This window comes from Gymnogyps californianus, chromosome 19 (genome assembly GCF_018139145.2).
Source record: "Gymnogyps californianus isolate 813 chromosome 19, ASM1813914v2, whole genome shotgun sequence".
Lineage (NCBI taxonomy): Eukaryota > Metazoa > Chordata > Aves > Accipitriformes > Cathartidae > Gymnogyps > Gymnogyps californianus.
The window spans coordinates 8,265,800-8,292,220 of record NC_059489.1 but is presented as its reverse complement, the minus strand read 5'-3'; the positions used below and the strand labels follow the sequence as shown (position 1 = coordinate 8,292,220).

At 53.6% G+C, this 26,421-nt stretch overlaps 1 protein-coding gene across 1 annotated transcript; it reads left to right on the top strand.

The window, feature by feature from the left end:
- Positions 1–25,246, top strand: EVPL (envoplakin). The gene is made up of 22 exons (XM_050908419.1): positions 1–74; positions 6,350–6,449; positions 6,960–7,114; positions 7,772–7,895; positions 8,551–8,676; positions 9,003–9,041; positions 9,796–9,957; positions 10,556–10,663; positions 11,332–11,427; positions 11,899–12,024; positions 12,960–13,106; positions 13,250–13,404; positions 14,932–15,029; positions 15,886–16,067; positions 16,831–17,009; positions 17,452–17,590; positions 18,166–18,359; positions 18,902–19,052; positions 19,647–19,730; positions 19,816–19,926; positions 20,556–20,648; positions 21,486–25,246. The coding sequence occupies exons 1-22, from the start codon at positions 1–3 to the stop codon at positions 24,933–24,935; spliced, it is 6,093 nt and encodes a 2,030-aa protein (XP_050764376.1). The 3' UTR covers positions 24,936–25,246.
- Positions 25,247–26,421: the final 1,175 nt, after the last annotated feature.

The following is a 26,421-nucleotide window of genomic DNA, read 5'->3' as shown; positions in this document are numbered from 1 at the left end:
ATGTTCAAGGGGGTGGGCAAAGGCTCCCCGAGCAGAAGTTCCCCCAACAGAGGTTCCCCTGTCAAGCCTAGCAAGTAAGTGCGACTCCTCTCCTCTCTCTAAGCTGTCCTGTGAACCCTGGGGGAAGATGAGGGAAGAGCGCTCGGTATCTCCTAAGCCACCCTAAGAACCATCCCTCTTTGCGGAGCAGCCAGAAAGTTGGGGCTCACTGGGAGCTGATGCCAAAACGTGCTGCCCCAGCTGCTGTCCTTGTCTTTGGTGGGCTTTGTGCTCCAGCCCAGAAGTATCTGGGATGTGCAGTGCCTGAAGATGTGCTCAGAGCTGTGCTAATTGAGCAGGGAGGTGCAAAGCCCCTTTTGGGCAGGTAGGAGTAAGGAGAATAAACGCAGCCTCTTTGCTTGGGTGGAGCAAGATCTGCTTGATGGTGAAGCAGATACCAGCCTAGATTTGAGATCCCAGGACTCGCTGGTTGTGTGAGGTTGGTGTGCTGCTGCCTTGGGACCTGGGATCCCTGGAGAAAGATGCTCAGTTTGGGGCTGCTCAGGTGGTGAAGATGGGTGAGGAGTGGGTTTGCTGGTGACTGCTTTAATCCATCCTGGTGACAGGCTGGGTCTCTGCAGGTCGAATAGCTGAGGTTGCCTCTTTCGGGCCTGTCTGAGGCAGCACCAAAAGGATCTGACAGCCATGTCCCCTCTGAAGAGATTCCCTAGGCTCTGGGGAGTGAGATGTGCGATGGGACCAGGATGCTTCCCTAGGAGCAGGGTGTCCTCTGGGAGGGGGTGCTCCCGCAGAGAGCGCGCTCATCCCTCCCTTCAGCTGCAGTTGCTAACTTGGGGTTATTTTCCACCTTCCTCAGCAATTCTGCATTTCGTAGTGTTAGTGGAGTGATTCTGCAGGAATCCCTGTCCCCAGCCAGGGTTAGAGGCTGAGGAAATTGCAAGGGGCTTTGTTCTGAGGAGGAGGGGACCTGCAGGGAGAAGGGGGTGCTGGCCCCATCTCTCGGGGCCACCAACAGCAGCAGCCCCGGGGTGGTGTGTGTACAGACACCTGGGTGGACACAACACGGTGCTGGCACCCAACTGTGCCGTTTATGGGGGCCAAACCCAATGTCAGCAAACAGCTACTGAGGAGGGTGGCGGCTGGGTGCAGCTGGGCAAGGCAGCAGGACCTGGGGAGAAGGTGGCCCTCACAAAGGCTGAGGCTTCCCCGTGTGGGTGTGGGGAGCTGGCCCCCTGCCATAGGAAGCTTCTGCCTCAGTGGAGCTGAGCACTCACAAACTCATCTCGAAGACAGATTTGGGGGCTCTCTGAGCACCAAGCCTTTGTCAGGGCCTGACTGCAGTGAGACACCTCCCCAGAAGCCCTGGAGCTGTGTCAGCCTCTGGTTTTTAGTCTTGCTAATGCAATCTATCCACCTCCCCAGCTGGCTTCCAGACCTGGGCTGGGGACTCCTCATGAGGCTTCCTGGGACAGCTTGCCGCAGCCCCCGCGGCACCACAGGAGGGTTTGGGCCAGGTTCTCCCTCAGCACGAGCCTCTCGGGATAACTGGAGTCACATCCTGGCGAGACCTCACACCTCTTCCCTGTGCAGGATGGAGGCTGGAGCCAGAAGCGGGGCAATTACAGAGCTAGTTGTGCTTGTTTTAGGAGGCACCAACCATCAGACAAACATGGCCCAGGGCTTGGTCAGCACCCATATTAGCTGAGAAAATGAAGGTGAATGAGTTGTCTCAGGAGCAGCTGCCAGCACACACTCTGCAGATGGCCCCAAGAAATTGTTCGTGGCCCATAGCTGCTCTTGGTGGCCCCAAGGCCAGAACCTCGGCAGCAGTTGAGCTTCCCTGCCTCTGGGGGTTCACAGTTAGCGGGTGCTCCTGCTGGCACGGACCCCTAGAGAGGTACCTCGTCTTGGTCCTTGGGACCACAGCATTGAGCATGCCAGCTCGCAGGGCCCTTTGCTGTCTCCACTTGGTGGATGCATCCCAGGGAGGCAGTAGCAAGTGCAGGTTTGTCCCTGAGGAGCATCCTCGCTGTGCCCTGCTCTAGGAAGAGGCATACTGCGGGGCTGAAAGGAAAACTCATGAGAAGGTGGAATTGAATTAGATCTGGCTGGACTGGCTGCCCGGGTGTGATCTCGACAAAGGCCGTGGGTGGTTTTGGAGGTGGATGGCAAGTCATCTCCTGGTTTAATTGTCTCCTGGGATTGCTGCTTCTGCCACCACCTCCCTCTGCTTCTCCCCGATCAGTCTAAAGCAGCGTGGTCCCCAGGGGGACAGGCACGGGCTCAGGGGACTAACCCAGCACTGGCAGGGGCTTGTTGGCGGTCTGCTGTGAACACCTTGGGCTGGCAGATCAGAGCGTGTGAGGGCTTCTGTGCGTCAGGGAGAACAGACTCAGCTTTGGGGTCTGCCTTGTGGCCATAAAGCAAAGTCCCCTGGAAGGAAGGGACGGAGGGGGTCAGGGACTGAAGTGGGTGGGTGCTGTGGTCCTGCCCAAATGTGCTCTGGGGGACAGGAGTCGGGGACAGTCCTGTTCCTGCTAAGTGACACTGTCCCTTGCGTGCAGTTGGACTGTCTAGGAGGCAGAAAACGGTATGAGCAATGAACCAATTAATAATGATAATAGTGCTCTGCCTCTTCTAGACATGAGATAGCCCTGGGGAGAAGGCCTGCCCTGGCTCTTGAGGAGGAGGAGCAGGAGGAGCTCTGCCGAGCCTTGCCCTCAGCCGTCTCGGCCAGCCCCGGGGCTGCGGCTGTATACACCCGGGACCCGAGTCCCGGGAGGCCGAGGGATGCCCAGCATGAGCACAGGGGAGCTCATGGCTCCTCGTATCCCACCCGATGCCAGGCTGCCTCTCTGCAGCCCAAGTGTCAGCATGTTCACCCTGAAACGTGGGTGACCAGCTGTGGTCAGCTCTTGTTGAGTGAGGGCTTCTGCCCAGGGACAGCAGGGATGGGGCAGGAGGGACAGCCCCGAGGAAGGACGGCGGTGCATCCGTGTCACCGCAGGCTGTGTGGATGGGTGTTGGCATGGACAGGAGAAGCTCGCACTCCTCTTGGCACGGTCCGTGGTTGGGATAGGAGGGTCTGTGGTGGTTTGGGCACTTCTCTAAGCATGCATGGACCAAGTGGGTTCCTCAGCATCGCTCCCACCTTGACTGAGGAGCATGGCAAGGGTGGGAGGCTCAGCTGAGGACAGATGGCTTCTCCGCTCGTGCATCAGGCCTTATTGTGGCCCCCAGGACAGCATGTGGACACCCCTCTCCTCCCAGGACACCCCCTGCCTGGCTTCAGTGTTCCTCAAGCATCCAGACTACTCTTTTGCAGACTCTGAAGTGGTTTGGCTGCTTGCCAAAGGGCTGAAGAGCCACTTCCAGCCTGGCTGCTGGCTGCAGGGTCTCAGTCTCCTCCTCTGCCAGGCTTCCTCCCTTGGCCGGCACGGAGACCTCCTGGCTCTCCACTCCAGGACACACAGGGGAGACCCTGTCTGCTCCTGAGATAATGTTCTCCAGGAAGCATCACTTCTTCCCTGAAGATCAGGTTGTTTGCCACAGCATCCTCGTTTCTAACCTCAGGTGCCCCGTGCAGTGCAAAGGCAGTGCAGGCTGAGGACGGGCAAGGCTGAGTCCCCATGACCGGGAGGTTGCTGAGGTCTTTTCAGTCCATAGTTTTGTTGTGGCATGGCCTAAACAAAGCTGATTCATGTGTCCAGGCTTGTGAAACAAGAGATGGGGTGTCCCAGTGTTTCCTTCAGCCAGGAAGAGGGTGCCACCAGGAATAAGCAGGATTTTATTGGCGATCTACCCTCCCTGGGAAGGATGGATCCTCACTTCTCCCCTCTTGGAGTGGCACTGAGGTATCCACAGTCACATCACAACGGGGCTCAAACTGGACACCCCATTCACGCCCTTCCCAGGCAGGAGCTGAATTCAGCCAGACCTCTCGGGGTGGACGGACTCCCCCCGGCACATGGGGAGAGGCGTCCATCCCCTGGGATGGCGGCCAGCCCGTGACTCACTCTCTCCTCCCTGCGCAGAGAGCCCGGGCAGGAAATTTGGGTGGTGCTCAAGTATTTGCTCATGGGACACCACCTCATTCCAGGCGTGTCGGGGATGAGTGGGCGATTGTGTAACCTCCTGGGGAAGGGGGGGGGACCTCCTAGAGCTTCCAGCCTGCTGCACGTTCAGGCTCACGGGGACCGAGTCCTGGCTCTGCGCTGCTCCCATTGACCCTGTTGTGCGGGGACTTGGGGCCACTGTTCATCTCCCTGAGCGCTGCAGCTTACCCCAGGAAAGGCATCCATGGGGCACAGATGGGGTAGGAGACATGTTTAACGGGATATAAAAGACAGGTTGTAGCAGACAGTGATGCTTTGATGATGATGAATGCCCTGCTCGGACTCTTTGGCTCCATGATCCCTGGAATTAGACCCTGTAGAAGAGGGCACTGCCAGAGCGCAGCAGTCCCCCGTTTACTTTGCTGACAATGCATTTTGCAGGCAGGGAAGCTGAGGCATGGCCAGGAGATGCTGCCAACCCAAAGTCCCACAGGGAGCTGAGAGCTGCTGCGTCGCAGGCCCATGCCGCCCTCTTGGGAAATCAAAACCAAGGGAGGAGTCAGAGAAAGGGCACAGGAGGATGCTGTGAGCAGGAGCGCTGGGGCTGCGCCTCCTCCAGAGTTACACGGGCTCGGCCGTGGTCAGCGTGGGCTGAGCTGACTTGAAACACGAGCTCCGTCTGTGGCATCTGAGTGCTTGGCTTGGGGTGACCGTAACACTTGCTGGCACTTTACAGTCACTTGGGGCTGTAATAAATGAACATCCCAGCATCTGCTCTAGCCTTTGATATGAACCGTGGAACAGCTGGAGCCATGATGAGGAGCTGGAGCAATGACAGAGCCATTAAGGGAACTGCTTCCCCTGTCCTTTGCTGGATTCAGGGGCTAGGAAGGAAACCACATGGCTGGACGGCAGATGTGGGTGGCTCTGCTGTAGGACATCACCTTTCTCCTACCTTCTTCCTCCACCAAAGAGGCACCAACCAGCCCTGAAGAAGTGTCCCCCCGCTTCAGCTGACCCCTGTGCAACGTGCCATTGTCGCTGCTCAAACTCTTTCCTTCTGGTCTCAGACCCCAGGGTCAGCACGTAACTGAGCTGAGCCTCTGCTCAACCTTGCCCCATCAGCAAGGGCTCGAGTCCCTGGATGATGCTATCGGTCTACACCCTCCTGCCTCTGCTTGCCCACATCCTGGCAGCGCTGCACTCTCCCTGCCTGGAGGGTAGGGCCGGCACTGTGCTCAAGGCCAGATGCTATTAGAGACAACAGGACACGAGGACAAAGGTGGCACCAAGGCTTGTGCTTCCTTGTCTGCAGGGAGCCTTGGGAACCATCCCGTGCCTTGCTGCGGGCTCTAGATCCAGCTGTTTCAGCAGGGCTCTCAGTGCTCCGTCACATTAGTGGTGATGGAATAAGGGCCATGATGGTACCCATCGGTTGTGTGATGGCACTGAGGTGAGAGATAATAGGGGGAATGGTCTGATGGGGACCTTCAGTGAATCTTCACTGGGGCGAGGAGGGCTGGCAGTTGTGCTGTGGCCTTGGGAAATTTGTCCCCAAGCCCTGAAAGTAGCATGACTGCAACAGCCTGCACAGTGCCTAGAGGGGCTTGTAGTCTGCGTAGCAAGTCCTTGTCCACTGCAGCCCAGTCCTGGGGTGGCACTGGGCTTTCCAGCATCTCAATGGGCTGAACTGCAGAGCACTTGGCATGAAACAAGACCACAGGATAGCAGTTCTGGGTCAGGCTGAAGGGCCATCTTGCCCACCTCTACCAGCAGCCAAGGGCAGACACCCAGGGAAGCGCCTCCAAACAGGGCAAGCATGTTGTGCTGCCTCTGCAGGGTGCTCTCCTGGCCTCCAGCCGTCTGTGGCTTCGGGTCTTCCCAACCCAGATGTGGTGTCGGTGCATTTGGGAGCCCTACAGCGATTTTTTTTTTTTTTTCCTTCTTTTTTCTTCCCCCCCCCCCCATGCTTTTTGAATCCTCACAAACTTTTGAGCACCCGCGGTGACCTGCAGCAAGGAGTTGTGCAGATGAGCCGTGTGGTGTGCAAAAAGCCCCCACCTGCTTGCTCTGAACACACCACCTCTTACCTTCACTTGGCCGAAGGCAACAGCCGGGCATTGACCACCTGTATGCATCCGTGCCCTTGGCCACAGCTTAGACTCTTTCTTTGGAGACCAGGAGGACATGGGGGAAAGGCCTGAAGAACCACACCTCTGTCAGGTCCTGGGCAGTGATGAAGAGGGTGAGAATTGCCTTCACCCACCCACCTGCTTTGCTGCTCCCTCTCTCAGGTCCTCAGCAAATGAGCTGGCCGTGCTCATCTCCCGCATGCAGACAAATGCTGACCAGGTGGAGAAGGACATTCTGGAGACACACTCCAGACTCAAGCAGGTGAGTCGTGGCAGAGGCTGGTGGAAAGGTGAAAGGTTTTGCCTAGAAATGCAGTGGCTAGGATAAGAGGTCAGGTGTCTGCTCTGTGCATCAGCTTGCTGGTGCAGGTTTGGGGGCTGACTCGAGGCTGGGGAGGAACAGAGCACCCCGCAGAGCCTCCCAGCCCCTGGGGCTGCATACCGGGGCCTCCCAAATTCTAGCCTCCGTGCTTTCTGCTCAGTGCCTCCTGTTTCCCACAGCCAAAGCTGTCTCACCTACAGCACCACAGCCCTGTACCTCCCAGCAACCCCAGAGGCAGGCAGCCAGCCTGACCCACACTGGTCCCCTGGGTGGGAGAGATGCTGAAGCAAGCAGCTTGGCTGGGCATACGCTCCCCAGCTGCACCCTTGCACCACGGTTCCTCTGCGGTTGGTGTGTTGAGCATCCAGGCCCTCTGCATTGGCCAAGGAGAATGTTGTGAGGTCTGTGTGGTCCAACCGGGCTTTTTTCTCTGTCTTCCCTGGCCTCCAGGATGTCAGCAATCACCAGAAGAACAAGGCTTTTGAGTTCCAGCCAGAGAATGCCAGGAATCTGAAGGAAGCGGAGACCCTGCTGAAGGACCTCTTTCTAGATGTGGACTGCGCCAAGCGGCTGAAACACCCTCAGGCTGCTGAGATAGAGAAAGAGTGAGTATAGCGGTGGGGACTGGTGTGATGGAGGCATTGAGCAATTGGGAGAACCCCCCTAGGATCTAGACTGAGCTCTATTCGTTGCCGTGAGAGGTAGAGTTTCGCCCTTCTTCCCGTAGACTTTAGCCTTAAAATCAGGGCTTCTGCCAATATATTGTAAAGATGGTGGTGTGTAGGGTGGCTGCCAGAGTGATCACCCAGTCTTATTTGGGAGTTCTTGTAAAAGGCACCAGAAAAATGCAGAGCTAAAACGTGGCCCCACTCCCAGGGCAAATCCCCTTTTCCTCTGCCTTTCCTAAAATGAATGCCTTTCATTCAGGCAAGCAGAGTTGGGTGTTCAAATGGGGGAAGAGTTTCAGCTGGCCTCTGGTGCTTTGCTCCCCTTTGCTCTCCAGCCTTTCTAGGTGGAAATCAGGAGGGAAGAGTTGTTTCCTAGCTGGGAAGGGACAGCCCTGATCTCCCTGAAGCTTCCTCCTGGGTTGTAATTCCTAAGACATCCCTGCAGATGGAGAGCACCAGGACAAGTGCCTCCACTGCTGGAGGCGGCCAGTGTCACAAAGGGACAACAAAGTAGCCTGGGTCTTACGACTGATATCTGGGCTCCACAAATCCTTCCAAACTGACACAGAGATGTGTGCCTTTTCTCCTTGGCAGCATCCAGCAGCTCCACGACCGTGTGACGCAGCTGTGTGCAGAGTACCGGGCCCTCTATGAACAACTGAACATCCCTGATGTGGGGCCCAGGGTAGACTGGGCCGGGATCCTGGACCAAAAGATGGTAACAGCAGCTGGTTTTAGATGTATCTTCCAACTCCTACAAGGGTAGATAATGTCTGCTATTGCCTGTAGAGCTCTGCCAGCCACTGTGTGCTCAGTATCATGCAGGGACCTTGGGGGTGGTGGAAGTAACTCTGGGTAGGAGAAGGACTCTCCTCCCACCTCTTAAAACCCTCTGGAGGACCCTCTTGATTGACCCCTTCAGATCAAGAACTATCGGAGGGGGATCAGGTAGAGATGCCCTGCTACAGGATGAAAGGATGGAGAAGGTGATGTCTTCAAGAACTTTACAGCCCTACATCCTAGGGTTTCATGCTGCAAGGTCTTGGGTACATGCAGTGCCCAGTTTGGAGTCAACCTGGATTCCCTTGAAAGTTGGATGGTAACTATGCCCATCCACTGCATGTCACCGTGGGAAGGGTGGCTGGTTCAGCTTGGGTTGGTACACCAGGGTTTTATGGCCTGGTTATCTTTGCCCCTGTATATGGCTGGGGAAATGGCAACCAACAGCAATCACAGTAAACAACAAGATCCCTTCCCTTCCTCCTGGATGGGTATCAGATATCAGATCTTTTCATACCCTGCCAGCACTCACTGGGGTTTCTCCCTGAAATAAAGTCTTTTGCTTTAGTGTCTGCCTAACTCCTTTTGCACAGAAACAAGTCAACACGGGACAGTACGGCCCTGGCATGTCAGAGCTGGAAAAGCAAATAGCTGAGCACAACATTCTCCAGAAGGAGATTGAAGCCTACGGCCTCCAGATCAAGAACCTCTGCTCCGGGGTAAGGCACCCTCCATCCCCTCCTTGTTCCTGCGGGCTCTGCTCGGGACCCTGCGGGCTCTGCTCGCTGTCTGGCCGCATGTCCCATCTACTCCTCTGCATGGTGAACATCCACCCTTGTTCTGCAGAGGGCATGGGGATACCTGAGCTTGGACAGAGCAAGCCGTGCAGGGGCCAGGGAGGTGGTTCCTGAATGGTTTCTAAAGCACCTTCCATAAATCAGCTCATCAGCATCTACCACATGTTTTGGTAATGGCTTTTTTCTCTCTTTTTTTTTTTTTTTTTTCTCCCTCTTCTCCCGTTGGTCTTGGCCGTGTTGTAACCTAGGATGTGGCAGATTTAAAAAGCCAGTACAAGGACTTGCTGGTAAGCTTCTCAGTGGTTTTCTGGACAGATGGGGTCATACAGCAGAGTAACACCATCCCTGATGGACAAGGAATGCCCAGCTCAGGGCAGGAGCTACCTCTGTTCTTGCACAGTGAAGTCATGTCCCTCATCTTCCTTCCCCATTTTCCTTCCCACCTTGGAATGGGTGTAAATTGAGAGCACGCTCGCTGCCCTCAGGGCAATGCTGTGGGTGAGATCTGTGTCTCTCCTCTTTGTGGATCATTGATCTGGAGTTGCCTATGTGTCCGTGAGCGCAGGGTTACGGATGCGGCAGCAGGAAACCCTGTCCCAGCCCACACGCTGTTCCAAATCAGGATTGCAAATGTTGAGGCTTGCACTGATCCCTAACAAGGGCTCCAGAGAGGAAATGAGCAGCTGGAGCAAAGGAGGTGGCCGGGAAGGAGGTCCTGGGTTTAGGCAGCTGGGCCTGTAAAGGTTAATGCTGAAGAATGGCATTTGTGAGAAATATAGCAGAGCTGGGCCAGCTCTCAGACTGCCTGAGGCACCAGCCCACACCCGAGATTCTGGTTAGACAAACATATCCTGTCTGTGAAGGAGGGAAAGGGAACAACAGCCCCATCAGATAAGAACGAGCGGGCAGCAGATGTCTCATCAAGGTCGCTGGGAATCTCCTGGTGGATGTGCAACGCGAACGGGGTCCTGGGGAGGAGGAGGGGAAAGGGGTTCCCCAGCCTGAGCACCAACGCTGTCTCTCTCCTATGTGCATGGGCAGAAAGCCTCCATCTGGCGAGGGCAGAGCCTGGGCAGCCTGTACCACCACCTCCAGGGCTGCACCAAGGAGCTGGGCTACCTGACGGACCAGCAGACCAAGATCCTGAAGCAGGACTGGAGTGACCAAATGATGGACGTCCAGAGCGTGCGTCGGGAGTACGAGGTGAGCTCTTGGGGGATGGCGGCGTGTCCTGGCCATCAGAGGCTAGGCAAGCCCAGCATGCAAGATTTGCAGGGTGGATCCCAGCCTCCTAGACATCCGCCACCAGCCCTGAGCCTGGTGCTTTCCCAGGGCACAGATACAGAGGCGGAAGAGATGCTCTGGGTCCATGCTGGAGATAAGGATGAGCCACTCTGTGTGTCCCCTCCTGTCCCCTGAGCTGGCATGCGGGATCATACATTAGAGAGCTGTCGGTGCGGCTGTCCATGGTCAGAGGGGAGGGAAGGGCTCAGCGTCATGTCAGCCTCAACGTCCAAAGTACAACACCCAGTGACTGCAATATGCTGGGACCAGGAAGAAGAGAGGGATAATTGCTTAGGAAAATGCTCTTTGAATGAATGCCCTGATGCTTTCTGAGGCCCAAGCGTGTCTAATTTGTTTTAGCTTTGCCTAGCCCCTTCTTTTTGTAAAAACAAACAAACAAACAAGGATGTCTATGCTTTGGGAGCCTTTTCTCTGCTACATGGGGTTTGGTGCCCCAGGAGACCGCACTGTGCTCCCTGCATGCTCCCACGTCAATGACGTTTCTCTTCCCCTTCAGGATTTCAAGTCCAATGAGCTGCTCAGCCAGGAGGAGTTTGTGAACAATCTTCAGGATGATGGGGATAGGATGATTGAGCTAAAGCACCCAGCTGTCAAGCCTATTCAGGTAGGGAAAGGGGGTCTCCTCCCAAACCCTCTAAGAGAATGAGAATGTCTCTGTGCATCAAGAGCCAGGAGGTGGAAGAGTCCTCTTCACCTCTTCTGCAGAGCTGCTATGCTACTCTTTCCTCCCACACTGCACCAACTGTACCGCAGCATCTTTCTGCCTGCTCCAGCCCTATGGGGAAGCTGAGGGCAGTGCAGGGTCTTCACCCCTTCAGAAATCTCCAGGAGATAGTGGCTAACATCTGTGTGCTGGGACCAGCTCCCAGTCTGGTGCTCAGACATGTGGTTGATGCAGCCACATTCACGCTGCTGTGAAACTCCAGCTACGACATGGTGTGACCTCTCCCAAGTGGAACGAGCTCCCGACCTCTGAGGTTGTATTTCCAAGCCCACAGACACAGTGGCAAGCTGAGGTGGGCTCTCAGCCACCAGCACCGCTGGAGCTGAGACGCCTTGAGAAATGGTGGCTGCTCTGTACGAGCCAGGTCCTTGTCGAGCAGTGTCGTTGCTCAGGCGCAGCATCAGGCAATGCCTGGGCATAACTTTGTCTCTGCTCAACAGCAGTCTTTATCCTTCCTCTGATCTCTGGGACTTCTGGAGAAAGGAGACCAGTGGTGGGGGAGGTGGGACTAGCTGGAGCCCACTGAGTCGTGCTCTGTCCCACCACAGGCTCACCAGGAAGCCTTGAAGAACGAGTGGCAGAATTTCCTGAATCTCTGCATTTGCCAGGAGAGTCAACTGAAAAGTGTGGAGACCTATAAGAAGGTAAAAAGTAAAGAGGAGAGCACGGCCTGTGGGGCTGCAGGGTCAGGCTGGAGCGGGCAGGCTGGGAAGAGAGACAGCAAAGGGATGAGGATGAGAGATCCTTTGCTTGCACCTAGTCAGGGTATTTTGCAGAAACACCCCTCAAAACACAGTCCTTTAGTGCTGCAGTGAAGGACTGGCTCCCAGTTCATGTCGTCAGCCCTGTTGCGTTAGTGTGCTGGCTTGGAGAAGAGGGGCAGGGGAGGGTTTGCTCGCTGTCGTTACCTGGCACTTGTCTGTTGATTGCGATTATTTGCCTGTGGCTCAGGCGGTGGAGAGCCCTTGTCCAAGCACACACTCTGAGGGTGGTCTGTAGGGTCTTGTGAGCCCCATACAGGTTGTGGGAGAGGCACTGGGAACTGAAAGACCCCACTGGACTTGGAGATAATAATGTCTTCCCATTCCTGACTGTTTTCCTACTCACACCTCCAGTTCCAGGATGATGCTGAGGCTGTGAGCTGCTCCCTGAAGAAGCTGAACTCTGACCTGGACACCAAATACAGCAAGTTCAACAAAGACAGCCCTGGGGTGGTGTCAGATCTGCTGCTTCAGCTGGAGGTGAGGTCTTCAGGGCTGGTGGCACTAGCCAGACCTAAGGGGCAGACCAAACGTTACACCTCCCCAATAAATAACAGTGGGGAAGGGGAAGAGGTGGGTAAATAATCCTACCAGAACAGCTCATCCCAGCTCTGTGCTAGGGAGGGGGAAGCCCATGGCAATACTGTGCTCTGGATGCTGAGTCCCTGTAGCCCCAGAAGGTCCACACTGCTCATGCTGTGGGGCAGTGACCCCTGGGAAGGCACTGGTCCCCATCAGTGACACACAGCCAGGGCCCAGGTCACCATCAGAGTAAAGGAGAAGCGCAGGGAGGAGCTGCGTGTTGTCCTAAACATGAGACACTTGGATTAGAGGGCGCACAGAGAGCGTGAGCTGCTGGCATCCAAGCAGGGGGGAAAGGTCCTCCCATCTCCTCAGCACTCTCATGAGCCAAGGGCGAGGGAGGGAATAAAGAAATCTGACCTCAGGGGTGAGATGCAGATCGGAAAGGAACGTTTGCCTGGGAGAGAGGGAGGGGACACGTTCAACGTGGTATCTTCCCATGCATGCAAAACATTTCGCTCCCAAGAGGTGCCGGGATCTTGGTACCTTCTGACACTGGAATGCGGCCACCTCTTGGCAGGTCTCTGTTCCATTTCTGAGAAGAAAAACTTCTCCAGGAAATTTAATATGACGGTGTGGGATCACCTAAGGTTAACCCGGGCTGTGCCTTCAAGGCAGATCTGCTGTGAGCAAAGGAAACTGAGGAGAGCATTTATAATGAAAAGAGGAAGAAGGGACATGGAGGAGTCAAGAATGGAGAAACTCCTGACTCTGCCCCAGCAGTGACCACACAAGGATGGACAACTGGCCCCAGCATACCCACTGTAGTGTGACCCTCCTCTTCCTTCTCATCCAAGCCTGGTCACAAACACTGTCTTCCCTGTTTTGTCTAGAATGAGGAGAAGACGATGAAGCAGGCAGAGAAGAGCATCACTGACCTGAAGAGAAGGAGCAAAGAGATCAGCCCACTGAAACTGCGCAGGATGCGTCCCTCTCAGACCCTCACCTTGGACACCCTCTGTGACTGGGACGCTGGGGAGGTGAGGGCTTGACTAGCAGTACCCTCAGAAGAGGCAGGCAACTGGATTCTTCTTTGGTTGCTCCAGATCTTGGCTCTGTGGTGGGAGGAACTGGCCTAGTGCCAGGAAGCCAAGCCTTTCACTGGGTTTTGTGTCTGTCCCAGGTGCAGCTGACCAGAGGTGACAAGTACACTCTGAAGGACAACAGCAACCCGGAGATGTGGGTGGTGCAGAGCAGCACTGGTGTGGTCCAGGAGGCACCTTCTGCTTGCTTCTTCATCCCTCCACCAGACCCCGAGTCCATAGACAAGGTCAATAGGTGAGTCTGCAGTGGAAAGCCTGACCCAGAGAGATGCTCAGACTTGCTCTTAGGTCTTAGCCAGCCTGACTGCCTCAGCTGCAGAGAAATAGCAGCTGGGAACAGACCTCTTGACTGTCTAGTACAAAATCCCTCCTGGAGAGGGATTGTTCCCTGCACCCAAGTATCTTGTCCAGGTTCCTGCCATTCCTCAACAGCACTGCACGCTGTAAGGACCTTGCTGCCAAAGAGTTTTCTGGCAGTCAGGCTTGATTTCTTCACCCAAACATGTGACTCGCATAGGTTTGACTAAATTCATTGCAGAATCAGTCTGGAGCTTGGGACTTGCCAAACAGGACAGAGTTATCTGTGGTATCTCCTCTCAGCCAGCCCCAGCTGGAGACTGAGAAATGTTCCTTGAACCACCGTGTAGTCTACTGCCTGGTTGCTCATTTAGCTTCTGTGGTTCCCACAGGATGGGGCGGTGGTGCAGGGAGCTTCGGCATTACCTTTTTAATCATGTCCCCGGGTGCCTGGATAAATCAGTGCTGCTCAAGTGCTGTGGAAAGGCCCACAGCCAAGATTGAGAGTTACCTGGGCATGCCCGTGATGGGACCTTGGGTCCCCAGTCACGCGGGCGTGATTACTTAATTGTGTTGCTCTTCCTGCGTGCGTGCCCCTCCTCACACGTCCCAGATTACTGAATCCTTTGGATTTATGGGTTTCATGCATGTTTTTAAAATGGAAAAGAAAAAGTTTGCAACGCCCTCCTGGATAACAGCTCTGCAGATGTTGCCTGGAAAACTCTTGCCCTTTTCAGGCCACATCCGACAGCTTGTTTCATTTCCCGGTGTTTGCTTCCCTTCCGACGCGCAAAATATTTGTCTTTGTTTTATTTCCCAGCCTGTTCCACCGTTCAGTCCCTCTGCATGGAGCTATGTCCTGGCCCCGCAGAGGGACAGCCCTCATCTGACAACAGCCAGGCAAGCTGGGACTTACTGGTTTTAAAGCACAGTGTTTAGTTGGAGCAGTCCGTAGCAGGGATGTGAACTGGCTTGGTCCTTCAAAGGCCTCTCCTCCTGGTTCCGTCAGTCTTTTCTCACCCAGAGATTTTTTTGGTCCTTCCAGCTCCTGCTGATCCCAGCTCTAGCTTCATTAGAAGGGAACCATCCTTACAAATGAGACTTGGCATTTCTAGTGCAGCAGCCGCAGAAGCAGCTACTTGTACTCGCTTCCTGCGAAGCCGCAAAGCACTGCAGGGATATGAAATAAATTTCCAGCTTTGATAGCTTCTGCTGAGAGTTGGAAACACCGGCTCCACTGGGAGAAATCAGCTGCTCAAACCAACCGGCTGCTCTTGCTGCTGTCCCCTTTCCTAAGGGACATCTCTGAGTTACAGCAGGCTGCAGGCTCCCAGCCTGCCCCTGCCGTTGGGAATGCCTTTCCCGGCAAAGGCACGAAGCTGCTGCTGGGCCGGGCTCTGTTGAGGCTTGCTCAGCGCAGCAGTTTCCCGTCCTGCTGGCTGACGATGCTCCTCTCTGCTCACAGGCTGGAAGGGGAACTGAATATGGTGAAGCAGAAGTGCGCGGCGGTTCAGAGCACCCTGAGACGTGGCCACAAGGAGCAGATTCAACCCAGCCAGCAGGGTACGTCAGCTGGTTAGTCAAGCCCTCTCCAAAGCAAGCCCGTGCACCTCCCTCGAGCTGACATGGCCAGCAGAGCTCCCAGAGCCGGCTGGAAGCAGAGCACCCGCCCGGGCAGGGAGAGATCTGTGGGTCAGTGTGAGGGTGCCTTCTGCTCTATGGAAAAGAGCAGCCAGCCGCTGGGATAACCTGACTCCTAGTGCTGCCAAGGACTCACCGTGTGATCTCGGGCAATTCACTTAAAATCTCTGTTGCCCTTCTCAAACCTCTGAGATTGACCTCCAGCTCCATCAACAGTTGCAGGGTATTTAGGGTTGCAGGGGAATGTGCCTATCCAGAAGCCTTAATTAAACCTTCTTTGGGATCTGGGTCCCTTGCAGTTCCCTTCCCTAGCTGGGGACTGTGGAATAAGCAGGCAGCCGTGGCTAAATCCCGTCCCCTGGCTAGCTGTGTTACTCCCACAGCTGTAGTTCAAAAGCTCTCAGCGAAGCGGAGCAGGGATGTGTCTGCGTGGCAGCATATGGCTGTCTCTGTCCTTCCTTTGGACTTGAGCTCTGGCTGGCTGGGGCAGAGCTAAACCCATTTTCCTAAGCCTTTGCCACGAGAAGGCACACGCACGTGCATGGTGCTCTGTGGATTCGAAATGTTAACTGACTCGTTAATGGTTGCATCAAAACCCCACGCTCGGGAGAAGCCTGCGTGCTTCAGAGCTGCAAAACACAAAAGGCAGAGCTTTGCAGCAGGGCTGTCATGAGAGGGAGTTGGAGCACGTATGGGAGAGCTCAGGGAAAGGGCTGTGCTCCAAGACTGGGATGGCAGATGAGAAATGGGGCTTAACCTAAGCTGTGTCTCGCTGCAGCTCTGCCCAGGAGCCCCCCTGTAGTCCAGGATGATCCCCAAGCTGACCAGCTTCTTGGTAGCCTGGATCGCGTTGGCAAGGACCTGGTTCAGGTAGAGAAGGAGGTCTTGAACCGAGTGAGGTCTCCAGTGAACTACAGTGACCCCACAGATGACCTTGCCAGGAGGATCAAACACCAGCAGGTGGGTGCTGCTGCGGGCGGGTTGGAGCAGGATGAGTTTGGTAGCGCTGTGTCCTTGGCCCAAAACAGAACTGACACAGGAGATGACAGCTGGTGCTTCAAAGGAGAAACCTGTGCTGCGGTTGCAAGGGTTTCAGGCTGGCTTGAGCCCTTGAAATGGGACAGGTTAAGCCAAACCCTAGAGAAACGCAGGCTCTTCCCTTGGCTCAGCTCTGTAGCAAGATGGTCCATTCATTTCAGAGCTGTGGACCAGGCACCAGTCTTGGGGAGTCCTCAGCCTTATCACAGGGATGCTGCCACCCTTTACTGTCAAGTCTGTAGCATAAAATACAACGGGATAGAGGGAATTAATCCAGTGACTAGCTTTGGCTCACCTGATGGGGAGTACAGACTGGTAGATGTGAAGGGGACGGGAAAAGAGGCAGTGCCCTGGAGCCCCCCTCCTTTTCTCTGGGATAAGGTCTGGGTCTGTAGTAGTTCAGCTTGTTACATCTTCATCTGTGGGTATTTATCCAGCCCTGGCAGAAGGATGGACTCAGGCAGATAGGCTTCTTCCATCTTTGTCTGTTTGGATCTCTTTCCCACACCCTGCCATTGCCAGACAGCCACAGTCTGGATGGGCCTCTGCCCCAAGGGCCAGCACCTTATGGGAGGGCTACCGCACCCTTAGCCCCACAGCAAAATCTGCCCCTGAGGCAGACAAGTTTTCGCAACAGCACTGTTATGACTGTGTTGGGTGACTCTGCTCCCATCTGCTGTGCCAGGAAACAACAAAGAAACTTGAGAACCTGGGGGCAGCCAAGGATGCCTTGCAGAAGGAGTGTGAGACCTACCTTTCCAAGAAACCCACCAGCACCTCGGCTTCCCAGCTCCCTGTCACGTTGAATGCCCTCAGGAGCAAATACAATGATGTCAATATGCTCTCCAGCCTGTACAACGAGAAGTGAGTGATGATGGCAAGGCCTGATGGGGATGAGGGGAGGAAGTCCTTGCACAGAAGTGTCAACACAGAAGCATGAGAGAAAATGTTTTTGGTCTATATGGGCATTGGTTGAGGTCCATCCAGCCCAGTGCAGGTTGGAAACCTCCCATCCATCATCAAAGGCACCTCTGAAGGAGTTCCTGTATGTAATCTGTGGTCAGATCCCCCCACTGTGGAAAGTCCACCGCAATGGGTGTTTGTCCCAGCTCTGCTGTGTGCGGTGAAAAGCAATATATCTAACTTCTGGGCAACATGACAGGGTTGTGAGTGCATATTGCTTGTTCTCTGTCATGCTGCAGAAGCTCTGATGTTAAATGAGCTTGAACGTGCAAAACCAGAGAGAAAAGGAGAAGAATGGGATCTTCTGTAGCTCACCTTGTCCTGTCATTTTTCCCTTCCCCAGGGCTAAGGCTGCGCTGAACCTGGAGACTCAGATTGAGAACACAGACAAGATTGTCAGCACGTTTGAGGCCAAGCTGGCTCAGGATAGCATCATTCCTGCATCCCCCAATGCCCTGCAGGATCGGGCCAACGATCTGCAGGTAGGAGAACATCAGGCCCTCTGTTAGGGAAGGGAGATCTCTGAGCTCAGGTAGCAACGGTGGGGAGAGCTGGACTTTGCTTACTTGAGCACTCCAAGGCACCAGCAATTAAGCCTTTCTAAGGACTCGTTCTTTGAAGGCTTTACATTGGTGTTGCAGGCTGACCTGCACCGACTTGCTAGCAAAAAGTTCTGTCCCTCCCAGGCTACCTTTGGGGTCCCTAAAATATATGATGAACCTCTTAGCATCTAACCTCTGTTGCTCTGCCACACGCCCATCCCTATTCTTTCCTGCTGCCAATCTCCCTGCCCCATCGTTAGCTCTCACCCTTGACTCACAGTGACCTTTTTTTGCCTTCACCCAAACTTCTCCTTTCTGCTCCATGCACCATTCAACCCACCTTCTTTACTGAATAAGTCTCACTGTTCTCTCTCTTCCACATTGCATGACTATCTTGGAGAATCTGACTAGCCCCCAAGTGCTGCATGGTTAAGGACGGTGTTAAGGAGGATATTTCTGGTTGATGCATTGACTGGTGCAAACCTAGAGGTGTCTTTTTTTTTTTTCCCCTGCAGAAGATGAAGCGGGACTTGGTGGCCCAAGAGGACTGTGTGTTGAAGCTGAACCGGGGGCTCAAGGATGCTGAGCACAGCTGCAGCGCCGTGCAGAACAACTTCCAGGAGTACTGCCCTGACCTGCCCCGGCAGAAGCGGGAGGTGCAGCTCCTCAATGATCGCTACCATGCCGTTGCAGACCAGTTGGATCAGCGGTGAGGAACTGTGGTGTCTTCTTTGCTCCTGGAGTCATAGCTTCCTCTTAGCTAACGTGGACCAGCATTTGTCAGAGTCCCAAGAGTATGTTCTTCCTTGCAGGACCGTGATCCTGACCACCCTGCTGTAATACTGGGGACCAGGTCTGTCCTGCTGTGTAGCTGCCACCTTCCTGTGCACAGCACAGGCTTTGAGCTTCCAGATAGCTGCGGGAAGGCAGTCTTAAGTAGCTGACTGCTGGCCTCTGCCTGACCCAGTGACACTACCCAGAGAGACCCTGGTGCTTAACACTTCTGACAGGCATTGCTGCTGGTTGTCTGACTTTTTCCTTCTCTCATCTCCCAGGTTGTGTTCATGCTGCAGTAGCAAACCTGATGGGCACAGAGTTGTGCTCCCCAGTCAAGGACCAGCTGTCACCCCCTTGTTTTTGTTATCTTGGTGTTCGTTGTGGTGACATTCTCACCATAGTGTCTTTTTAGGAACTTGCACGTGAATCTTTGCCCTCCCCCTTAATGTTCCTGTTCACCTTTGTGCTGTGCAGAGAGAAGACCCTCAGAAATATCAGCCTCACCTACCAGCAGTTCCAAAACTCCAATGAGAACCTGATGTTCTGGATGAACAACCTACCCAAGCACCAAGTGAAGACCACCGAAGGGCCAAGCCAGATCAATTACAAGCTGCAGGCACAGAAGGTGTGTTCCAGGACAAGCGTCATAACCTGTAACGTTACAGGGATGGGGGAATTTTCTTGTGAACATATGCAAAATAGTACCAACCAGCTCCTAGGTGTGTGCTCCACCCGTTACGGTGAATGAATTAGAACAAGGAGATAATGGATTGCAGCCCACAGATGATGTATCTTCCTCCGCTGTGTTCATCCACAGTGCTGGTGTCCTCATCTGTGCTAGTCACCCCCAGGCTGATATCCTCTCCACAGAGAGGACACATCCAGATCCTGAAAGATTGCACCTTGGACTGAGATGTTGCATCTGGGTCCTGCATCTTTCGCTCCTTGAGCAGATCCTAAGCTGACTAGCTCAGATGATGAGATGTGGAGGTCTCTGTGTTGGCTGGTATTTCTCTCATACGTGATAAATTAGTGTGGCAGGTCCTGGGCAAGTGAGAGTGCTGCTGAGATCCTCTAAAGCCCCGGAGACTCTTCCTAAACATCATCCTGTTCCCACCATTCCCTCCAGTACTAGGCTGAGCTACTGCTCTTGGCTGCAAGAGTATTACTGGGTTGCCATATTTCAACCTGTCCTTAACGTCATGTGTGTCTCCTGCAGAGGCTGGTGGAGGAGATCGAAAGCAAGGAGCCAGAGAAGAACGCAGTGGTCAGACTATCCCGGAATGTGCAGTCCACGCTCAATGTATGGCTGGGTTTTCCCATGTAGCACTCCCTTAGTGTCTCACCCGAGAGATCCCAACTGATGCTTCTGTTTCTGCTCTGAACAGGACTATGAACTCCAAGCAGGCAAATACAGCTCTTCTCTGGACCCTACCCTGACCGACTTCACTGCAAAGAGGCTGCGTGTGACCCCCCTACAAGAAAGCATCCAGGCCCAGGTAAAATGTTAAGATGAAGGCATGGAAAGTGTTGTCTAGCTCCTTACCCAAGCCCCATGTCCTCTGCAAGGCCTTAATCCACTCTTACAGCCACAGCTGATCATGGTCCTAATCCCAAGGACAAATGTCATCAGGGATCCCTTTGTCCATGGGGCAAAGCAGCACGTGAGATCCAGAATTAGGGGTGTGTCTGGTACCTTTGGTTGAGGTTGCTGATGATGCCTCCTTACCATATTGTGTGTGAAGATAAAATTTACAGGGTAGGTGTGTGGGGACAGGACTGAGCCAGAGCTCCTGCATGCTCTTCCCAATTACACCCCAGTTCTTCTGCACCACCTTGGGCTGTTTGCCAACTGCTATCCTTGTGTGGCCCAAGGTGCATTTGGAAGTCTGGACCCTGTGTAGGCTAGCAGGCATCTAACAGGCGTTCAAATAAAGGGGACAGGATCTCCTACATAAGTGCTTAGACTCTGTGTCTCTCTAGAAAGTCATATGTGAAGACGCTAATCCCTGGAATAGTGCAGTACACAAAGTGCATCCAGGTGAAAGGAGAGGTGGGAGAGTGTGCCATCCAACAGAGCTGTGTCAAGGTGAAGGGGACAAGGCTCTCACCACTGTTTCTTTTTCAGGAAAATGATGTAACCAAGCTCTACATGGAGCTGGCAGCAGAAAATAAACAGCAGCTCAGCCGGCTGGAGTTTGCCAAGAAGATTGTTGAGAAGGTACCAGCTAACAGCTCATGGCAAGATTGGGGTACTCTAGATTGGGGGTTGAAATGATCTTTCCAAAGCTGTCAGCAGTCTGCTCAGCCTAGGATCCCCTACCCCTCCCCAGATCTCCACATCCAGGTGTGAGGAAGGACAGGAATGGAAACCCCTGTGAGAAAAAGACCACGAGTAACCACGGTTTCACTGACCCTGATCTTAGGTTGTGACTTTCATCACCTCTGTGGGCCCTCAACTCTTTACTGAAGCTGTAGTTTATGCTAGGAAAAAAGATTAGGGCTCTTAAGTCCTGTTGTCAGCTATATCTAATCAGTGTTCACAGACTGAGAATTTCAGATTCGTCTGTAGATGTGGCTAGAACTCAGTACTCACAACCTTCTGGAAACATTTCAAAGAAATAGGACTTTTATGCCTTTCTAGGGCTTGATTCACCTATAGGAAAGGTCTCTGGTCTGGATGACTTTCAGTGTGCTCAGGAAGGACAAGGGATTAAACTGGGGCACTCTGTGATGCTACTGTGAACCAGCTGCGCAGTGGGGACTGGCCGTGTTACCCTCCCTCAGCTGCAGATACAAGGCAGCACCAAGCACCTTTGTGGGCTGCTGCAGCACCTCCACGACAAGGGGAAGACACACCAAGTCAGTTGCTTGAGATGGTGGGAATGTGTCCTCATTTGCCATTTACAAACAGCGTTATTTGGAGGCTCCCCGGGGTTTCTGTACCAGTTCTGTCTCCTACCGTGCCTTGTCATGGGAAAGGCTTCTGTGCCAGGTGCAAAGAGTGACTCAGCTTCGCTGCCTTTTTTTTAAATTCTTTTTTGGTTTTCCCTTGCAGAAGGAAGTGCATGAGGACGTTGAAGCTGTACATAAGCAAACCCAGCAATCTGAAAACAAAGCCACAACAAGCAGGGAATCTGAGGGGTTGAAATCACAGCTGGAGGAGGAAAGGAGGAAAGTGGCCAAGATTGAAAAGGACCTGGAGGAACACAGAAACAAGCTGCTAATGTTGAAGACTCAGAAGCCCATTGAAAGAGTGGAAGAAAAAGAGGTGATAGAATATTACAGAGACCCACAGGTGGAGAGCAACCTGTCTAAGATGGCACAGCAGATTGAAGAGGAACGCAAAAAGAGGCAGAGCCTGCAAGAAGACATTGAAGTGATGAGCCAGAAGCTTGCCCAGATGGAGAGTGAGAAGAAGGTCACTCCTGCCCAGCTCCTCACCAAAGAGATCACAAAAATTGAGAAAGATCCAAGCCTGGATAGCCAAGCAGCCAGTCTCCGTCAGGAGATCAAACGTCTCCGGGAGGAAAGCTTGGCTGCTGCTTCCGAACTTGAGCAGCACAAGAGAGAACTGCACATGCTGGAGCGAAAGCAGCCCAATATCCGAGAGAAAGTGGTGGTGAAGGAGCTCATCAAACTGGAGAAAAACCCAGAAATGCTGAAGTCCGTTAGGACCCTGCAGCTACAAATCGATGAGGAATCCTTCAAGAGGAAGTCTGCAGAAGAAGCAATAGTGAAAGTAAAGAACAAGATTGAGGAGGTGGAAAGACTAATTGAAACGGCAGAACCCAAAATTATTGTTAAGGAGGTGAAGCAGGTAGAGCAGGACCCAGAGTTATTGAGAGAGTCTTCCAAGCTTAAAACTCTGATTGAAGAAGAGAGGAGCAAAAACTTGATGCTTACCGGTGAGCTGGGAGAGCTGCAGAGCCAGTACAGTATTGCAGAGAAGCAAAAACCAAGGGTAGAGGTTAAAGAGAGGGTCAATGAGATTTTCTTGGTGGATCCTGAAACGGAGCGGCAAATTGCACACCTGAAAAGGGAGCTGCAGGAAGTTACTCTGAAAAGGACAAAGATTGACAGTGAAGTGGAAGAGGCCTTAGCAGAGCTCAATGTCCTCAGGTCACAGAAACCAGTGGTGGAGCTTAAGGAGGTTATAGAGGAGGTGGTGAAGCATGAGAAGAGTCCAGAGATTCTCAGAGAAATTGACAGGCTGAAACAACAGCTCAATGAACTAGTGAACACCAATGGCAGGACCCAAGAGCAGCTCATTAGGCTGCAGGGTGAAAGGGATGAATGGAAGAGGGAGAGATCCAAGGTGGAAACCAAGCTGGTCAACAAGGAAGTCATCCGATATGAGAATGATCCACTCTTGGAAAAAGAAGCTGATCGCCTCCGTCAAGAGGTGCGTAACATGTCTCAAAAGAGGAGAGCTGCAGAGGATGCAATCTATGACTTGCAGAATAAATACATGCTACTGGAGAGGCGAAAGCCAGAGGAAAAGGTAGTTGTTCAAGAGGTGATACTGACTCAAAAGGATCCAAAGCTCCGAGATGAGCACAACAGGCTGAGCCGGAGTCTGGACGAGGAGGTGAGCAACAGGCGTCGTCTGGAACGTGATGTGCAGCAGGTTCGTGCGCTGGTAGAAGAGCAAGAGAAGTTGCTCAACTTTCAGGAGGATCGAAGCAAGAGGCTTGCGCTGGAGAAGGAGATGAGACAAATTACGTTGAGAATAAAGGAGCTGGAGGAGAGCCCAGCCCCAGTGCAAGAAAAGATCATTATGGAAGAAGTGGTCAAGTTGGAGAAGGATCCAGTCCTCGAACAGTCTGCCAGCAACCTGCGCTTGGAGCTGGACCGTGAGAAGATGGAAGTGCTGAACTTGCAGAGAGAATGCAAGAACCTGCAGATGCAAGTTGATGTCCTGCAGAAAACAAAATCCCAGGAGAAGACCATCTACAAGGAGGTGATTCGAGTGGAAAAGGACAGAGCGCTGGAGAGTGAACGTGCACGCATCTGGGAGCTGCTGAACAGGGAGAGAGGGGCCAAGCAAAAGGCAGAAGAGGAGGTACGGCGGCTCAGGGAGAAGATTGAGAGAGCTGAAGGCATGAAGAGGACATGGGCTCGTGAAGAGACAGAGCTGCAGAAAGCCAGGAACCTGGCCATCCAGGAGAGAGCCAACTTGGAGAGTGAACTGCGGGAGCTGGAGAGACAGAAGCAGCAGAAAGTCCTCTTCCTTCGGGAGGAGTCCAAACTGCTCAACCAACGGACTGAGAATGACAGGCAAAAGAAGAAGCAGCTGGAACATGAGTTTTCCCTGCTGGAGGCAGACATCCTTAGGGAGAAGGACCAGATCTACAACAAGGAGAGGTTCATTCGAGATCTCCAGTCAAGGGTCAACCGGGAAGAAATCAATCACGAGACCCAGATGAGAGAGACGAACCTCTCCACCAAGATCTCTATTTTGGACCCTGAGACAGGGAAGGATATGTCCCCTTACGAGGCCTATAAGAGAGGCATCATAGACAGAGGCCAGTATATCCAGCTGCAAGAGCTGGAGTGTGACTGGGAGGAAGTCACCACCCTGGGCCCAAATGGGGAAGTCTCAGTTCTCCTTGACAAGAAAAGTGGGAAGCAGTACTCCATTGATGATGCGCTAAGGCTGAGGAGGATCACAAAGGAGGAGTACCAGCTGTACCGGGATGGCAAGATTCCCATCTCTGAATTTGCCTTGCTGGTGGCTGGGGAATCCAAGCCTCCCCCATCCCTCTCTATTGGCTCCATCATCTCCAAATCCCCACTCTCATCACCCACCACCCACCAAACCCAAAGCTTCTTCCCCCCAGCCTCGCAGAGGGGCTTCTGTGATGACACATCCCCCATCGCCGGGGTGTATGACACCACCACCGACACCAAATACAACATCAAGACTGCTGTTGCGAAGAAGCTGCTTGATCCCATGACAGCTCAGAAGCTCCTGGAAGCCCAGGCTGCCACGGGAGGCATCATAGACCTCATTTCTCGGGACCGGTTCTCAGTCCATAAGGCGATCGAGAGGGGGCTGATTGACAGGACCTATATGCAGAGACTGCTCAATGCCCAGAAAGCTTTCACAGGGATTGAGGACCCGGTGACCAAGCGAAGGCTGTCTGTGGGGGAAGCAGTTCAGAAGGGATGGATGACCAAGGACAGCGCTTTCCCCTACCTGGAGGTGCAGCATCTAACGGGAGGGCTCATCGATCCTAAGAAAACTGGTCGCATCCCCGTGCTCGAAGCTGCCCAGACAGGGATGATAACAGGCGACCTGGCCAAGAGGCTCCAGGATGAGTCCAACTATGAAAAAGATCTCATTGACCCTGTCACTAAAGAGAAGATAAATTACAAGGAGGCCATGGCCCTCTGCCAGAAGGATTCGCTGAGCAGCCTCCTGCTGCTCCCAGCCACGTCGGAGGGGTATCAGCGGTACCACCAGGCGAGCCGTTCCCCCAAGTTCTCACGATTCAGGCATTGAATGGATTCAGGCATGTACTGGATCTGGTTCCTTCAGGAGTTCATCCCTTCAAAACACCCCTCCCCACGGAGGCAGCAGCGATCACAGGAATGGAGCATCTAGCATTTAGGGCTGCATACTCTTCTATCTTAGCTACCTGCTTCCCAACGCAGCTTGGCCATGCGAGGAAGGAAGCCTGATCGTGAGCGTGTAAGGGCCTGACACACAGGGATCCCCGCAGTCCCCTGGGTGCTGCTGTGACAGCAAAGGGGGGTTGATTGCGAGAACTCCGCTGGCAGTAGGTTAAACGTGGTTATGCCCAGAAAGGGGGGAGAGCCAGAGTGTTTTCTGGTTGGGTCATTCTTCTGCATGCAATAAACATAGAAAGTGTGTGTCTGTGGCTGTGTTGTCTCTGCAGGCTGAGGCTGCGAAGTGGCTGAAGGCATGGCTAGTCCTCCCCCCATGCAATCCTATGCCCTGCAGCCCAATCTACAATGCGTTTCCAGACTCTTGCTTCCCCTGACCTCACAGCACTGAACCCCCTAAATTTCTTTCTGCATGCGAGTCCATATTTTTAAAGATTTTGTTATGTTTGTCTTTAAAACTGAAAACCAATGGGACTTTGCTCGCTGGTCGTTTGGACACCTCTGAAAGAGGGACTTGGTCGCCAAAGGGTGCAGTTCCATGTTATGTCTGATCCAGTCTAAGTGCAGGCAGCTACCGAATGGAGCAGCCCCCCTGCTCCCTCCAGCTGCCTGTCCCTGGTGCCTCTCTGGCTGCAGACCAGTGACGGTGTTGGCTGCACAATGACTTGGGTCACTTCACTGAGCTGCTGGCAGAGGAAGCTAAGCCCCAAGCAAAACCAAACCCTGTTGAAGCAGATGATTTTGGGGGCTTGTTCTGTACCTGTACAGTGGCAGATGTGTTGCAAGGGAAGGGATGACCTTCAGTAGCAGACTGATGATGCTTGCAGTCAACGGTGATGTGAAACTGCTTTCTACAGTCCTTGGCCTTGGCTGCAGGATCCACCCACCAGTACTGGAAAACCTGCACTTGCTATTTCTTTAGGTGAGCTTTCACTCCTCTGTGTAATTTCCACTGCTCAGCCCTTGCTGAAATGAGCAAGTCTCATCTGCCAAATGTTCTTCCCTAGTATCTACCCCACTGTGGAGTGTCCCCTGGCTTTGTGGGATGAGAAAAATGACTTTCTATTGACATGAGCTGCTCTACCCGCTTTCCCGAGGGCTCTTTTAGCTGACGCTGTTTGGGAACTCCAACACACCCAAAATAATCCATAAGGGTAGAGGTTTTCTCCCCCTTCTTCCCCCATCAGAGCAGCAGCATAGCCTCTATTTCCATATAGCCTAACTGGGATTTGAAGTCTGAGCTTCAAGAAGAAATTGTTCCCATGCTGGCAAGCTCGGCACAATCACAGGTCCTGTTACCTTCCTGCTGGTAGGTAGTGCTCAGCATTAACAATGAGTCCAGCTATGGAGACACCAAGTTT

Coding starts and splice junctions, on each gene's coding strand:
- EVPL (XM_050908419.1), top strand. CDS start 1: ATGTTCAAGGGGGTGGGCAAAGGCTCCCCGAGCAGAAGTTCCCCCAAC. Junction 8,677..9,002: donor TCAAGAACCTCTGCTCCGGG/GTAAGGCACCCT, acceptor GTTGTAACCTAG/GATGTGGCAGATTTAAAAAG. Junction 16,068..16,830: donor GGAGGATCAAACACCAGCAG/GTGGGTGCTGCT, acceptor CTGCTGTGCCAG/GAAACAACAAAGAAACTTGA.